Source organism: Colobus angolensis, unplaced genomic scaffold (assembly GCF_000951035.1).
Source record: "Colobus angolensis palliatus isolate OR3802 unplaced genomic scaffold, Cang.pa_1.0 Scaffold59, whole genome shotgun sequence".
In the NCBI taxonomy this organism is placed as follows: Eukaryota; Metazoa; Chordata; class Mammalia; order Primates; family Cercopithecidae; genus Colobus; species Colobus angolensis.
The window spans coordinates 4,126,341-4,140,793 of record NW_012119487.1 but is presented as its reverse complement, the minus strand read 5'-3'; the positions used below and the strand labels follow the sequence as shown (position 1 = coordinate 4,140,793).

General features: G+C 36.1%; 1 protein-coding gene across 1 annotated transcript in view; it reads left to right on the top strand.

Moving 5' to 3' along the window:
* The first annotated feature begins 378 nt into the window (after positions 1 to 378).
* The window catches only part of SLC9C2 (solute carrier family 9, member C2 (putative)), a 100,701-nt gene continuing 86,626 nt past the window's right edge, over positions 379 to 14,453 (top strand). The window contains exons 1-3 of the mRNA XM_011962458.1: positions 379 to 505; positions 2,486 to 2,586; positions 4,686 to 4,814. Of these exons, the coding sequence (XP_011817848.1) occupies positions 379 to 505; positions 2,486 to 2,586; positions 4,686 to 4,814 (357 nt within the window). The remainder of the gene's footprint in view (positions 506 to 2,485; positions 2,587 to 4,685; positions 4,815 to 14,453) is intronic.

Below are 14,453 nucleotides of genomic sequence, written 5' to 3'. Positions count from 1 at the left end.
AGAAACTCACTGTCCAATGGGGAAAGAAAGCACATTACTATATCATTACAATGGTAAGTGCACCAGTCAATGCACCCCCTCTCCCATATACATGTAACAGTACAGGGAGTAAACACTAACACTGCTGTTAGTGTTCCTATAAAATGTTCTTGGAGCAAAAGGTAGGGCAAGAGGTATTAATGTGTGCCCTGTGACAAGAAGAGACATGTTCAGATCTGAGTGTGGCACAATCTTAGGTAGAAAGGGTATGGATTAACTGGGTCTTGGTAGGTCTTATGTTCTTTTTGCATGCTATACAGGTTAGTGTGCAGAAGTGAAAGTGTCCATAATAACCAAACCACTCCATCAAGTTGGGTCTGGGGAAAAGCAGCAGCAAAAATGAGTTCTTTCTTCTGGGCACAAAACAGAAGTAACAGACCTGATTTACTCTGCGGGCAGCCAGCTGACTACCTTGTTGAAGAGGAACATTTCACAACGCTTGTATGTTTCATTGTTGTTGTGGGAGGTAGGTGGTTGTTTTTGAAACTCATCTTTCCTCTGCCCTGTGAACCTTTTGTCAATGTGGAAAGCCATCACAACTACATAACATCAAAAGAAGGGGCCCAGTGAACTGATAAGACATGAGTGAATACTGTCAATCTTGCTTCATTTAATTATAAGTAGTGTCTATTCTATATTCCTGTATTCAGTAACATTTGCTGAGCATGGTAGTGAGGTAGACATGTAAGAAGAACAACTTAACTTCAAGGAGCCCTCTCATGGGGGAGATTGGCAAACACATAATTACTATGCAATGTGTTAAGTATAACTATAAAGGTGTGGTCAAGATTCTCTGCTCACAAGAAGGAGGAAGAGCTGTACACTGCCTACCTGGCCAGACCTAACCTGACCAAAATATCTGAGGCAAGGGAAGGACAATGGGAGCAAACACACAAATAGAGTCCAGGCATACAATTCATGATTTACATAATTGGTGTCATTCATTTTGTCCATTTTATTATGGCTTTTGGTGTGATCTCTCTTCAGGGAAGATAAATAACCCACCCCAACCCCAAGAAGAAAATTAGGAAAGACTTCACGAATAAGGACCTCTTAAACAATGATTAAGAATTCAACAGGTATAGAGAATGATATTCATGCAGATCAAGTAACATATCCAACACACAGATGCTTTAGCCCACAATTCAACACTAGGGATTAGGAAAAAGGAAAAATAGCTGCTTTAAAATCCTTTCTGGAACTAGGAATACTATACAGAAACAAATAAACAAATGTGTATAAACTCCTTCAATTTTACCCATTGTATCAAGGAGTGAAATTGCTTTCTTTGGGAATCTTTAATATACTCACTAATGACCTTGGTCCCTTTTGATATCACAAGGTGCTGATGACCATGGACTAGCTCTATATCCTTTGTAGAGACAAATGTTCCAGTAGTAAAGAGCATTGCAGAAATAGTGTAAAAAACATATCTTTATCTGGTCTTACCTATAACAAATACAGATGCTCCTTGATTATCAGGTTGTGTCCTAATAAACCCATCATAAATTTGAAATCTTGTAAGTTGAAATGCATTAATACAGCTAACCTACTGAACATCATAACTGAGCCTAGCCTACCTTAAAAGCTTTCATAACACTTACATTCGCCTACAGTCAGGGGAAATCATCTAACACAAAGCCTATTTTATAATAAAAGTGTTGACTATCTCATGTAATTTAGTAAATATTGTACTAAACATGAAACACAAGAATAGTATGAGTACTCGAAGTACAGTTCCTACCAAATGTGTATCACTTTTATACCATCCCAAAGTAAGTCGAGGCCTTCTGTATTCAATTAATATTTAATGATGTGGCTTAACTTATGACTGGAAGTCAGGAAATGCAGAATCTGGGATGCCAATGAATCTTACCCCAGGCATAAATTAATTGAATTATAGTTTATATATTGTCTCTAGAGGCAATGAAATGAATAACTTTAGATAGAGTAGAGGTTTCAATGCAAGAAAATGCAGATAGAGAATAATGAGTGGCTTTTCTTACTAGTGTCATGAAGCTCTAACTCTATAGTTAGAGCTCAGTTAAATGTGTTTCTGGCTTTTGGGAAAATTTTAGAAATATGTCGGTATAGCTTAGGATGAGGAATTATCAATAGAAGGTGTACTATGTAGATGTAAAATTGGGCTTTCCGTAATTTCTCACCATCAGATCCATTAGTAAGAAACCCATAAGTTATTCTGATGTGTCACTGGGCAGGCAAATTGGAAGCTGTTGAAATATCAATATTTTCCAGATTCACCTGTGAGAAATGCCTCATCATGTGTCATATCCTTAAGAGACAGCATTTATAACAGATGTCAGTTATTCATCCACAAGAATATGACACTCAGAAGTTTAAAATTAAGTAACTAGAGAAAAGAAATATTAATTAAATTGCTTTGAAGCTTATCATGTTTAAATAACACATACATGTATTTCTTTAGGGCTTTTGAAGATGTGTTTAAAGAATTCCGAAGTCACTGTTTTGACGATTCTTTCTCTGTTGGGATTCGTGATAGGACAGATGGCCTACAGTTCTGTTGAGGTACTGTATGTACAATAAATTAGAGAATAAATTAAAGGAAAAAATGCCAAAAATAAAGTCCACTCCCATCTCATCCCTGAATGCATGGAATGTTTTTTCTTATGGGAACAGCTACTCAAAAAGTTCTGTCTGGTGTTTAAAAATTTGAAAAATAAAAAAACCACACAGTAAAGGACACATCAATTAGGGAAGCTTCAAAAGAGCAGTAATAAGAGGAAAATGTGGCCAGGTGGTGGCTCACGCCTGTTATCCCAGCACTTTGGGAGGCTGAGGTGGGTGGATCACTTAAGGTCAGGAGTTTGAGACCAGCCTGACCAACATGACAAAATCCCATCTCTACTAAAAATACAAAAATTAGCTAGGAGGGGTGGCCCATGCCTGTAATCCTGGTGACTTAGGAGGCTGAGGCATGAGAATCTCTTGAACCCAGGAGACGGAGGTTGCAGTGAGCTGACATCACACCACTACACTCCAGCCTGGGCAACAGAACAAGACTGTCAAAAAAAAAAAAAAAGAAAACAAGAAAACAAGGAAAGAAAGCAAGGAAAGACCATCCCGGCTAACACGGTGAAACCCCGTCTCTACTAAAAAATACAAAAAATTAGCCGGGTTTGGTGGTGGGCCTGTAGTCCCAGCTGCTCTGGAGGCTGAGGCAGGAGAATGGTGTGAACCCGGGAGGTGGAGCTTACAGTGAGCTGAGATTGCGCCACTGCACTCCAGCCTGGGCGACAGAGCGAGACTCCGTCTCAAAAAAAAAAAAAAAGCAAGCAAGGATAATGTGTTTGCATTCTTGGGTTCATCATCTGCTTCTGAAGCCTTGCTCTGGCTTCCTTCCCCTGCACACATACACTGGCTTCTTCCCTGCTCGTGCCTTATACAAGGCCTGCTTATAGGTTGAGGTAGGAGAATTGCATGAACCCGGGAGTCTGAACTTGCAGTGAGCCGAGATCGCGCCACTGCACTCCAGCCTGGGCGAGACAGAGCGAGACTCCGTGTCAAAAAAAAAAAAAAAAAAAAAAAAGGGCGGGGGTGACCTGCTTATAAAAGGTAGCAGTTATGTTCATCATGAGGCAAGGTCACTGCCAGATTAAATGTAAAACATGCTTCATATAATATGTACCATAGATACAAGAAAACAGTCATTCATTTATCAACCTAGTATTAACTTCTGATTTAAACTGCATAGCAGTGTGATCAATAACAATTTGCCTCCACTCATTCCTTTATTTTTTTAAAATGGAGATAATGCTTGTACCCATCTAGGATTGTAAACGCTTCTTCCTAATCTTCTGAAATACCACCAGTACTACTAGCTGACATCTTTAGAGTGTTTAATAAGTGCAAGGCTCTCTTTTAAGTACTTTGTATTTATTAATTTATTAGTTTATTAACCCTTGCGTTAATTTATTCACTCTAACAGCAACCCATTGAAAACAGATACTCTATTTCCATTTTACAGATGAGCAAACTGAGGTATAGGGAGGTGGAGTAATGAAAGTTAAACTATTGATTTGGCCAAAATAAACTTTTTAGGAGGGAATATTTATAGCACTTCAATCATTGTTGTTGTATTTTCCATTAATCTGTGTACAACCTTCATGATTTATGTCTTACGTATACAATCTGCTATTTTCTATGAATTGTTTTTCTCTACTGACTCAAAGATTTAAAAATCCTAAGCCAATGTCTGTGAAACAAGTACTTGTTTAAGATTCTTTCCCTCACTTAAAGTGAATTGAAATAAACATCTAACAGTCAAATTAAAAAATGCTTACCTGTGAATCACCAAAAATATTTTCTGATATCACCAGCAGTAGGGATACCACTTTTGAAAATACTGATTGCACACCACAAGCAGTGTTTGCGTAGCCCAAAACCACTCAATTCTCTGGTGAATAGAGGTCTATATAGATAACTTATCTGGATGGCTAGATCAAGAAATCTACCACAAGACCCTTAGGACTGCCCTTGTAGATACTCTCTCATTAGCTGTATACTGAAAGATTCTAAAATTTATATTGATTGACATAGCATCAACCTAATTTCTAATACTTGGAAATGGTAGCACACTAATTTCTTGTTTGCCTTTGTTACTTTAGGTGCACCAAATTGTCTACCCTCTTCTAAGAACATCAAGTTTTTCACTTTATTCTTACTTTTCACCTTTAATTATATTTATGGTTGCTTTGGATGTAGACTTTTATATACTCAAGAATATGTTTTGGCAGGTAAGAACACATTTAAAACAAAGTATGATCAGTTCTTGCTTATGCATGTTGATAGAGAATATGGCTGCCTATATAGATGATTAATAATTCACAAAATCTCATATTTTATTTGTTTTACCCTCTTCATTCTACAGAACTACTAACTAAAAAGAGTTGAAGGGAGAGGAAAGGAATTAGTATTTGCTGAGTGACCATTGTGACTAGGCGTTCTCAGTGTAAATATCAGAGTAAATATCATTTTCATTTTGCATATGAGCAAACTGAAGCTTAGAGGTCACAGACAAGGATAATAAATGTCAGAATCTGGATTCTAGTCCCACATCTGACTTAATCTCAACTGTTTCTGTAGATTTGCCCATTTTCCCTGCAAAGATTGTTACTTGTGCCTTCTCTCTTTTTTTCTTAATCATGCCTGTTGTACTGTTTTATTTCTTTTTTCAGAGAACACTTTATTTTGGTTTTATTCTGTTCTTTCTAACATCTTAAATTAATATTTGATTCATTTTTAGCTTTTTTTGTTTTCTGTGTGCATTTAAGGTTTTAAATTTTCTTTTTAGTGGTATCCCACATGTTTTGGTTTTTAGTGTACTCATCATCATCCAGTTCTACATTTTCTTATACTTTTTGATCCATTAATTATGTAAAAATTGTTTTGAATTTTCCAAATATGATGTTTTATTATTATTTCTCTTATCACACCATGATCAGAGAATGTGTTTTATATGTCAATTCTTTCATTTGTGAAGACTTGCTTTGTAGGCTTGTACATGATTTTTTAAAATGTTGCGCTGTAAAAATGTATATTCTCTACTTAGTGTAGGGGTCTAAATTTGTTCAGTAGATTGTTTTATTAATTATGAAGTTCAATCTTCTATGTTTTCCCAATACTGTTTTTCAGTTCAATTTAATAAGTTTCCCCTATCACTGTGGATTTATCAATTTCTCCTTGCAATTATGTCAGTTTTTACTTTATACAAATAGAGGTTGTTATTAAGTGTCTACAAGTATTGCTATTTTTCCCAGTTAATTTTTTTCTTATTATTTAGTTTCCCTTTTATCCCAAATAATGCTTTTTGCCTGAAAACAATTTTATCTGATATTACTATAGTTACATCAGCTTTATTTTGGTATTTGCCTGCTACAATTTTTCCATCCTTTTGTTTTCAAGATTTTGGTATCTTTTTAAGAGTATACAGTTGGATTTTTAAAATTTTATACAGGTTGATAATTTGTGCTTCTTTTTAAAAACTAGTTTAGTCCATTAGTATTTATTGTAATTAAAAATAGATTTAGAAGAGAAAAGATTTGAACAGATTTGAGACACCAAGGAAGATATATGGATGGAATAAAAGCACTTGGAAAGATGCTCAACATGATAAGTCATTAGAGAAATACACACTAAAGTCACAATGAGATACCACTATGTACCTATTGGAATAGCAACAACAAACCTGTTAATGCCAAGTGCTGGTGAAGACATGAAGACAATGAAACTTGCAGACATTGTTGGAGAGAAGGCAAAATGGTACAACCACTTTGGGAAACAGTTTGGGAGGTTTATATATAAAGTTAAATATATACTTGCCACATGACTCACCAATCTCACTCCTATGTATTTACCCAAGAGAAATGAAAACTTATGTTTACAAAACCTCTACATGAATCTGTATAGTAGCTTTATTTATAACCTCAAATGTCTGGAAACAACTCAAACGTCCTTCAACTGGTGAATGGATAAACTGTGGAACATCTTACAATGAAATATTACTCAGCAATAAAAAAGGAATGGAGTATCGATAGGCACAACAAGGAAGAATTTAAAATACATTGTGCTAAGAGAAATAAGCCAGCCTCCAAGGGGTACATTATGTAATTATGTAATTACATTCATAGACCTTCTAAAAATGGCAAAACTATAGGTCTAGAGAACATCATTGGTTGCTAGGGAATGGGGTTGGGGAAAAGAATTGACCACAAAGATGTAGCATGAGGAAATTTTTGGGAGTGATGTATCTGTCTTGTTTCTTAGTTTTGGTGTGATTACATAACTGTATGCATTCATCAAAACCCATATAACTGTATACCAGAAGAGTAGATTTTACTGTTTATAAATTGAAAATAAAGTTTTTAAAAGAAATATATTTGAACTTTTTCTCATATATTATTTTATCCTTTTATTTGCCATGCTTTGTCTCATTCTTCCTTTTCTCAATTAATTGAATTAATTCAATTTCCTTGATCCCCTTTGTTCCTTCTACTAATTAAAAAGTTTCATGTTCTATTTTTTGGTGGCAGGCATTTCTGGTTGCTTATCCAATATGCAGTCTCCCTCTCTTTCTCACTAACAGAAACTTAAAATTTTTCGTTTGGTATGGCAATAGGTCTAGTGTAAAATATCATATTTCCAAGCATCCCTAACAACTTTGGTACCCAAGAAGATAGTTTGGCCAATGAAAAATGTACAAAAGTTTGCTGAATGGATTTCTAGAAAACCCTTAATAAGGGGGTTAAATCAGCTGGCATGTGCTTTTTGCTCTTTGCTTTACCTCTCTTTCTGCCTGGAGCCTTCCCAGTGGTCTAGAATGAGTATTCATCTTGAGATTGTGAAGTACTGAACATGAGAACAGGCACTATATATGATTGAACATAAAGAGAAAAAAGAGCCTGGGTCCTTGAGAGCATTGGGAGCCAACATACTAACATCAGGCTGTTTATTCTGGATTTAGGGTTACTTGAGGCGTGGTGGCTCACGCCTGTAATCCCAGCACTTTGGAGGCCAAGGCAGGCAGATCACGAGGTCAGGTTTAGTAGAAACCCTGCTTCTATTAAAAATACAAAAAATTAGCCGGACATAGTGGCATGCACCTGTAATCCCAGCTACTCGGGAGGTTGAGACAGCAGAATCACTTGAACGTGGGAGACAGAGGTTGCAGTGAGCCGAGAATGCGCCATTGCATTCTAGCCTGGGCAACAGAGCGAGACCCCATCTCAAAAACAAAAACAAAAAACAAAACAACCGAAATCTCCATTTATTGACACTATAAGTGCTCTTTTCTGTTAAATGCAGTCAAAATTGCTATATTCCTAAATACAATTCTCTTACTGGTTTCGTACATTTTTAAAATCTTAAAGTTTAATAATTATATTTGATTTAACAAGTCTAAAACTAAATGTCTCTACCTTCCTCCAAATAATGCAGGAACTTCAGAATGCTTTAATTATCCTTTCTCATCTTATATTTTATTACATTATTGACATAATACTACCATCCCTGAAGTTAGTCATTATCATTATTATTACAATTGTAATGTTTTAGGTACCAGTGCTTCTCTACACTCATCTACATGCTTACCAATTTCAATTTCTTTGCTCACTGCTCCTTCTTGCATCCAACTCCATCTTTCTGGACTCAGCTTCCTTTTTCCTGAAGTTTTGCTCTAGCAGCTTTTTAAAAATTATATTTTTAAATTGACTAATAATTGTACACAGTTATGGAATACATAGTGATCTTTCAATATATATAATGTATAATGATCAGATCAGGGTAATTAGGATATTCATCATCTGAAACATTTATTATTTCTTCATGTAGGGAACATTCAATGTCTTCCTTCTAGCTGTGTGAAACTATATAATATATTGCTGCTAACTATAGTCATCCTGCAGTGTTATAGAACACTAGAACTTACTCCTATCTAGCTGTGATTTTGTGTCCTTTCCATTAAAGGTCTGTGAGTAGTCATCTTTTTAAATTTAGTGGTCTTTGTTTCTCTGAAAATGTATCTATTTTGTCTCAGTTTGAATAATACCTGAGCCTAATTGTTGCTCTTGAGACAACTGCTATCAATCTAATTGTCATTCTTCCGTGAGTATCTGTCTTTTCTTTCTTTTAAGATTGTCTCTTTTTCTTTGGTGTTCTGTACAGTAGTCACATCTTATCCACCATTTCACTTTCCACAGTTTCAGTTATCCAAGGTTTCACTTACTTGTGGTCAACTACAGTTTGACTATATTAAATATGGTTCTCAAATTAAGAACTTGCTTTATGAATCTGGGTGCCCTTGTGTTGGGTACATATATATTTAGGATGGTTAGGTCTTCTTGTTGAATTGAACCCTTTATCATTATGTAATGCCCTTCTTTGTCTTTTTTGATCTTTGTTGGCTTAAAGTCTGTTTTGTCTAAAATTAGGTTAGCAGCCCCTGCATTTTTCTGATTTCCATTGGCTTGGTAGATTTTCCTCCACTCCTTTATTTTGAGCCTATGGATGTCATTCCATGTAAGATAGGTTTCTTGAAGACAGCATACTATTGAGTCTTGCTTTTTATCTAGCTTGTCACTCTGTGCCTTTTAAATAGGTCATTTAGTCCATTCACATTGAAGGTTATTATTATTATTATTATTATTATTATTTTGAGATGGAGTCTCATTCTACTGCCCAGGCTGGAGTGCAGTGGCACAGTCTCAGCTCACTGCAACCTCCATCTGCCAGGTTCAAGTGATTATCCTGCCTCAGCCTCCTGAGTAGCTGGGATTGCAGGAGCACACCACTATGCCTGGCTAATTTTTTGTATTTTTAGTAGAGATGGGGTTTCACCGTGTTGGCCAGGCTGGTCTCAAACTCCTGACCTCATGATTCACCTGCCTCCCCCTCCCAAAGTGCTGGGATTACAGACATGAGCCACCGCACTTGGCCAAGGTTATTATTGATATGTGTGGATTTGATTCTGTCATTGTGTTGTTAGCTATTTATTATGCTGACTTGTTTGTGAGGTTGCTTTATAGTGTCACTGATTTGTGTGCTTAAGTGTGTTTTTGTATATGCTGGTGATGGTCTTTCCTTTCCATATTTAGTGCTCCATTCAAGATGTCTTATAAGGTGGGTCTAGTAGTAATGAACTCCCTCAGCATTTGCTTATCTGAAAATGATCCTATTTTTCCTTTGCTTACAAAGTTTAGTTTGACTGGATAGGAAATTCTTGGTTGAAGACTTTTTTCTTTAAGAATGTTGAATACAGGCTCCTGATCTCTACTGTCTTTTAGGGTTTGTGCTGACAGGTCCACTGTTAGCCTGATGGGGTTCCCTTTGTAGATGAGGCATCCAAATAGGAAGAGAGGAAGTCAAACTATCCCTCTTTGCAGACAACATTATTCTATATCTAGAAAACCCCATAATCTCATCCCTAAATCTCCTGCACCTAATAAATAACTTCAGCAAAGTTGCAGGATATGAAACCTGTATATAAAATCATTAGCATTGCTATACACCAAAAACAGCCAAGCTGAGAGCCAAATTAAGAATGCAATCTCATTCACAATTGACACAAAAGACTAAAATACCTAGAATACAGCTTACCAGGGAGGTGAAAGATCTCTACAATGAAAACTACAAAACACTGCTAAAAGTAATCAGAGAAGACACAAACAAATGGAAAACATTCCATGCTCATGGATAGAAAGAATCAGTATCATTAAAATGGCCATAGTACCCAAAGCAATTTACAGATTCAATGCTATTTCTATCAAACTACCAATGACATTCTTCACAGAACTAGAAAAAACTATTTTAAAATTCATGTGGAACCAAAAAAGACCCCAAATAGCCAAAGCAATCCTAAGCAAAAAGAGCAAAGCTGGAGGCATCACATTACCCAACTTCAAACTGTACTACAGGGCTACAGTAATCAAAACAGCACGGTACAAAAACAGACGCATAGACCATTGCAACAGAATACAGAGCCCAGAAATAATGCTGTACACTTAAAACCATCTGATCTTCAACAAAGCTGATAAAAACAAACAATGGGTAAAGTAGTCCCTAGTCAATGAATTGTGCTTGGATAGCTGGCTAGCCATATGCAGAAGGTTGAAATTGGACCCCTTTCTTACATCATATACAAAAATCAACTCAAGATGGATTAAAGACTTAAACCATGGAAGATAAGCTAGGAAATACCATTCTAGACATAGGAACAAGCAAAGATTTCATAATGAAAGATGCCAAAGGCAACTGCAACAAAAGCAAAAATTAACAAATAGGATTTAATTAAACTTAAGAGCTTATGCACAGCAAAAGAAGCTATCAACAGAGGAAACAGCCTATAAAAGGAAACCCCATCAGGCTAACAGTGGACCTCATAGTTTGCAAAAAATATTTGCAAACTGTGCATGTGACAAAGGTCTAATATCCAGCATCTACAAGGAATTTAAACAAATTCACAAGAAAGAAACAACTCCATTAAAAAATAGGCAAAGGATAAAAACAGACACCCTTCAAAAGAAGATATATATGCAGCCAATGAGCATATGAAAAAAGGCTCAACATCACTGATAATAAAGATATGCAAATCAAAACCACAATGAGATACTATTTCACACCAGTCAGAATGGCTATTATTAAAAAGTCAAAAAGTAACAGATGCTGTCGAGGTTCAGAGAAAAGGGAACACTTATACACTCTTCGTGGGAGTGTAAATTAGTTCAACCACTGTGGAAAGCAGTGTGGCAATTCCTCAAAGAGTTAAAATTAGAACTAACATTCAACCCAGCAATCCCATTATTGGGTATATACCCAAAGGACTATAAATCATTTTGCCATAAAGACACATGCACATGAATGTTCATTGCAGCACTAGTCACAATAGCAAAGATATGGAATCAACTTAAATGCCCATCAATGCCAGACTGGATAAAGAAAATGTGGTACATATTTGCCACGGAATACTGTGCAGCCATAAAAAAGAATGAGATCATGTCTTTTGCGGGAACATGGATGGAGCTGGAGGCCATTATCCTTACCAAACTAATGCAGGAACAGAAAACCAAATACTGCATCCTCTCGCTTCATTTAGTGGTAGCTAAATGGTAGGAACTCATGGACACAAAGAGGGGAGCAACAGACACTGGGGCCTACTTGAGGGTTCAGAAAAAATAAATATTGTGTACCAGGCTTACTACCTGGGCAATGAAAAAATCTGCACCACAAACCCCCATGACACAAGTTTACCTATATAACAAACCTACACATGTACCTCTGAACCTAAAATAAAAGTATTTTTTAAAATAAAATATTAAATGAAAAATTCCAGAAAAATTCATGAGTTTTAAATTGTGTGCCTTTCTGAGTAGTGTGATAAAATTTTGGGCCATTTTACTCTGTCTTGCCCAGGAAGTGAATCATCCCTTTGGCCAGCATATCCACTGTGTATACATTATCTCCTGCCCGTTAGACTCTTAGTAGCCATCTCAGTTATCAGATAGAACATACAGTATCACAGTGCTTGTGTTCATATAACCCTTATTTTACTTTATAATAGCTCCAAAGTGCAAGAGTAGTGATGCTGTCATATGGTTATGCTTGTTCTATTTTATTATTAGTTATTATTAATCTTTTACTGTGCCTAATTTATAAATTAAACATTATCATAGACATGTATGCATTTAAAAAAACTATAGTATATATAGGGTTGGGTACTATCCATGGTTTTAGGCATCCACTGGGATCTTGGAACATATCCCTTGCAGATAAAGGAGAACTATTTTAGTTTCACTGTGATGTTTCTGGGTGTTAGTATCTATTTATTTATACATATTAAAACTTCTTATGGTTACTAAATCTGAGAATTAATTAGGATTTAATTAAACTTAAGAGCTTATGCTCTTAATTCTAGCCACATTTCGGCTATTATCTTTTAAATATTTTCTATACTCTGTTATTTTTATTTTCATTTTTATTTTTATTTTTATTTTTTTGAGATGGAGTCTTACTCTGTTGCTCAGGTTGGAGTGCCATGGCACAATCTTGGCTCACTGTGACCTCCGCTTCCTGGGTTCAAGTGATTCTCCTGCCTCAGCCTCCTGAGCAGCTAGGATTACGGGCATCCGCCACCGTACCTGTCTAATTTTTGCATTTTTAGTAGAGATGGGGTTTCACCATGTTGGCCAGGCTGGTCTTGAACTCCCGACCTCAGATGATCCACTCGCCTGGGTCCCCCAGAGTACCGGGATTATAGGAGTGAGCCACCGTGCCAGGCTTGTTATTTCATTCTTAAATTCCCATTAATTGTAGATTTTCCATCATATTCTCCATGATTTTTAATTCTCTGTCTTTTATCTCTCGGAACTGTATTGTATGTAATTTCCTAAAGTTTAGTTTCCCATTTACTACTTTAACAATATCTAACCTACTGCTAGGCTTAATTGAATCATAAACATTTTTAACCTTTATTCTTTTCCAATATATGCATTTAATGTTATAAGTTTCCCTTTAAGCACTGCTTTAACTGCATCCCTCTAGTTTTGATGCCTTATTTTCGTTATGATTCAGCAAAAATATTTAAAAACTTGGACAAAATGGAAAACTCCTAAAAATATGTAATTTGCCAAAACTTACACTAGAATTTCTTTTTATTTATTTATGTATCTATTTTTTTTTGAGACAGAGTCTAGCTCTGTCACCCACGATGGAGCACAGTGGCATGATTACCCCTCACTGCAACCTTGACCTCCTGGGCTCAAGTTATCCTCTCGTCTCAGCTTCTGGAATAGCTGGGACTACAGGCACATGCCACCATGCCTGGCTAATTTTTTCTTATTTTTAGTAAAGGCAAGGTCTCGCTCTGTTGTCCAGGCTGCTTTCTAGACTTCTGGCCTCAAGCAATCCTCCTGCCTCAACCTTCCAAAGTGTTGGGATTACAGGCCTGAGCCACCGTGGCTGGTCTACTCTAGAATTTAAAAAGACCCAAATAGTCCCATAATCATTAAAAATTGAATTGGCAAATAAAAATGTTCCAAAAAAAAATGATACCCAAACTATTTTAAATGTAAGTTATGTGAACCAGTATGAAAGATAACACCAATCTTAGGTCTTAAAGACAAGAGTAAAAGGGGAAATCCTCCCACACTTATTTTGTTTTATTTTTAGAGACAGAGTCTTTCTCTGTTGCCCAGGTTGGAGTGCAGTGGTAATATCATGGTTCATTGCAACCTCAAACTCCTGTGCTTAAGCAATCCTCCCACCTCAGTTTCCTGAGTGGCTTGTACTACAGTTATGCACCACCATGCTCAGCTAATTTTTAATCTTTTTTTTTTAGAGGTGGGGGTCCCGCTATGTTTCCCAGGCTGGTCTTTAACTAGTGAACTCAAGAGATCCTCCTGCCTTGCCTCCTAAAGTGCTGGGATTATGGGCATGAGCCACTGCACCTGGCCTCCTCCCTTACTTATTTTATAAGGCTTGTTTAACCTTAACACCAAAACTATACAGGAATATTAAGAGAAAGAAAAATCATAAGTCAATGTCACCCACAAACATAGAACAATTCTACACAAAATTTTGGCACAAATATATCCAGTAACATATAAATAATAAAAACATAATCAAGTTGTGTTTATTTCAGAACAAGTTAATTTAACATTTAAAAAATTCCTTAATGTAATTCATGCTCTTAAGAGATTTAAGAAGAAAAACCATACGACATTACAATAGATAAAGAAATAAAAGGACCTAATGGGCAAATTGTGGAAACCTCACAGAAAGTAAAACAAAAGACAGAGATGGAAAATAAGAAAAGGATTGAATAACACAACTATTTTTTTCCTGAGGATAATTTTGAAAAATAAATACTTTCTTATACTTGGGCA